Source organism: Condylura cristata, unplaced genomic scaffold (assembly GCF_000260355.1).
Source record: "Condylura cristata isolate star-nosed mole 26May11 unplaced genomic scaffold, ConCri1.0 scaffold00088, whole genome shotgun sequence".
NCBI lineage: Eukaryota > Metazoa > Chordata > Mammalia > Eulipotyphla > Talpidae > Condylura > Condylura cristata.
Window position 1 is genome coordinate 79527 of NW_004567189.1, and position 1915 is coordinate 81441.

Here is a 1915-nt window from a genome sequence, read left to right on the forward strand (position 1 = left end):
GCTCGCGGGCTGGGGGGGGCCGGACGCGCTGTCCGGACCCCGCTGAGGGCCGCGGCGTCCCGGCCTGGCGCTCACCAGATGTCCAGGATGAGCAGCGTGGCCACGATGGCGTACACGCCGTCGCTGAAGGCCTCCACCCGCTCCTTGCTGAGCGGTTCCTGCAGGTCGAAGGTGAAGAAGTCCAGGGCCTGAGCAGGCGGCTCCCGCGGGCCTGGGGGGGAGGGGCGGTCTGTGGGGCCTGGCTGCCCGCGGGCCCGGCCGGCCGGGGCCTCCTCGCCTACCCGTGAGCCTGCTGCGGCACCAGCCGGCGGCCTTGCTGAGGTGGGGGAGGAGGACGACCGTCGCCATCAGCAGGTAGGACTGCGGGAGACGCCTGTCAGGGCCGGCTGCCGGGAGCGAAGTCCAGCGCCCAGGGCTCAGGCGCCCGCAGAGGCTCACCAGCGGTGAGCGCCCCTCACCCGGGCAGCCCAGGTGGGCCCACGGGGGGCGGCGGCCACGAGACAGCCGGGCAGCTCCAAAGAGCAGAGGGGCCCCGCCCCCCGGCTCACACGCCCCCGGCCGCCTGGGTCCCACGCGGGGGGACAAGCGGCCACCGTGGCCGGGGCGGGCCTGCACTCGGGGGGAGCAGCGGCCAGAAAGCCTCCGACGAAATGCACCGCTGAGGTGGATCCAGCCGGGAGGGCCGTGGCTGGGCTGCAGGGCGCTGCCTGGGCAGTGGACTCTTCTGGGCTGGGGCCACCTGCAGTGGCCTCGAGGGCGGTCATGCCCAGCGGGACTGATGGGCCGAGGAATGTTCTGTTCGGGGAGGCCCGGCGGTTGCGCAGCGGTGCCAGCGGCCGGCCACCCCCTCCGCTGGCCCTCAGGCTGGGCCCCAGGGACACAGCCAGCGCGCAGAGGGCAGCCGGCCAAGCGCATGCCTGCAGAGGGGTGAGCGAGCCTGGGGTGGCCGCGCTGGCACTGAATGGCCGCGTGGGCCTGGCAGCAGGTCTCGGCCTGGTGGTTGGGGCTGCGGGGGGGGTGGGCAGGGAAGGCCAGAGGGCGAGGCCAGACCAGTCGGGGAGGAGGGCGAGGAACAGGAGTGCCTGGTGGAACGGAGCATTCGGCCTGGCAGCCCCACCTCGCCCTGCCGGCCCCTGGGGCTGTCGCCCACGTGGACCCCGCACAATGTTCGCTGGCCCTGACCACAACCGGCACCAGTGCCCCAGCCCTGGGCTGCTGGCGGGGCCCAGGTTCTGGGGCTCCTTGCTCATGGCTGCCCAGGCCTAGAGGTTTCCTCTGCCCTCAGCTGCCCGGGGCTGGTGCAGACCTGGCCTGTCTTCGCCCCTCGAGACCCTCGAGACCCTCCTCACCCACGCGGGGCCGGCCAGCCGCCGCCTGACCTGTGCCCTCGGGAGGCCGCTTGGCAGCCCTCAGGCCACAGGGCTGCCAGCCAAGTCGTGCCCCTGGGGAAGGAGGCCCCGAAACGCCGACCCATGCCTTCTCAGTTGTCCTGATACCAAAGGCCTGTGTCCACTTACGTCACGTCCACTGCAGTGGCAGCCACGTGAGGGGCTGGCCCCAGTCCGAGAGCACGGGCCCCAGGGGACCGCACCCCCTCGAAGATGGCCACTGGGGTGGCCGCAGCCCGCGCTCGCCCAGACGGCTGAGGCCACCCGTCCCCTTGAGCCAGGCTGTGGACGAGCCCTCCGGCCCCCAGGGCAGCGGGTTTCCGAGGGGCCCTGGGCCCGGCGCCGGGCGCTTCCCCGACCTCCACATCTCCACCCCACCCTCCCGCTCCCTTTTCGGCGCTGGGTCCCTGGCTCGCTCTCCGTGGCTCGTGTTCCCCAGGCGTGATGCCCGCAGCCGCGCCCGGTGGCCCCACACCCACCCAGCATGGCAGGGCAAGGTCCGGGACTGCCAGGCCAACCAGGCGCGG

At 73.8% G+C, this 1915-nt stretch overlaps 1 protein-coding gene across 1 annotated transcript in view; it reads right to left on the minus strand.

Annotated features, from left to right (window-relative positions):
* Positions 1–1915, minus strand: part of TMEM175 (transmembrane protein 175) — a gene marked incomplete at its 3' end in the record, with an annotated part of 9631 nt that overhangs the window by 855 nt on the left and 6861 nt on the right. Inside the window, exons 9-10 of the mRNA XM_012734889.1 lie at positions 282–360; positions 76–211 (exon numbers count right to left, since the gene is read on the minus strand). Coding sequence (XP_012590343.1) covers positions 76–211; positions 282–360 — 215 coding nt within the window. The remainder of the gene's footprint in view (positions 1–75; positions 212–281; positions 361–1915) is intronic.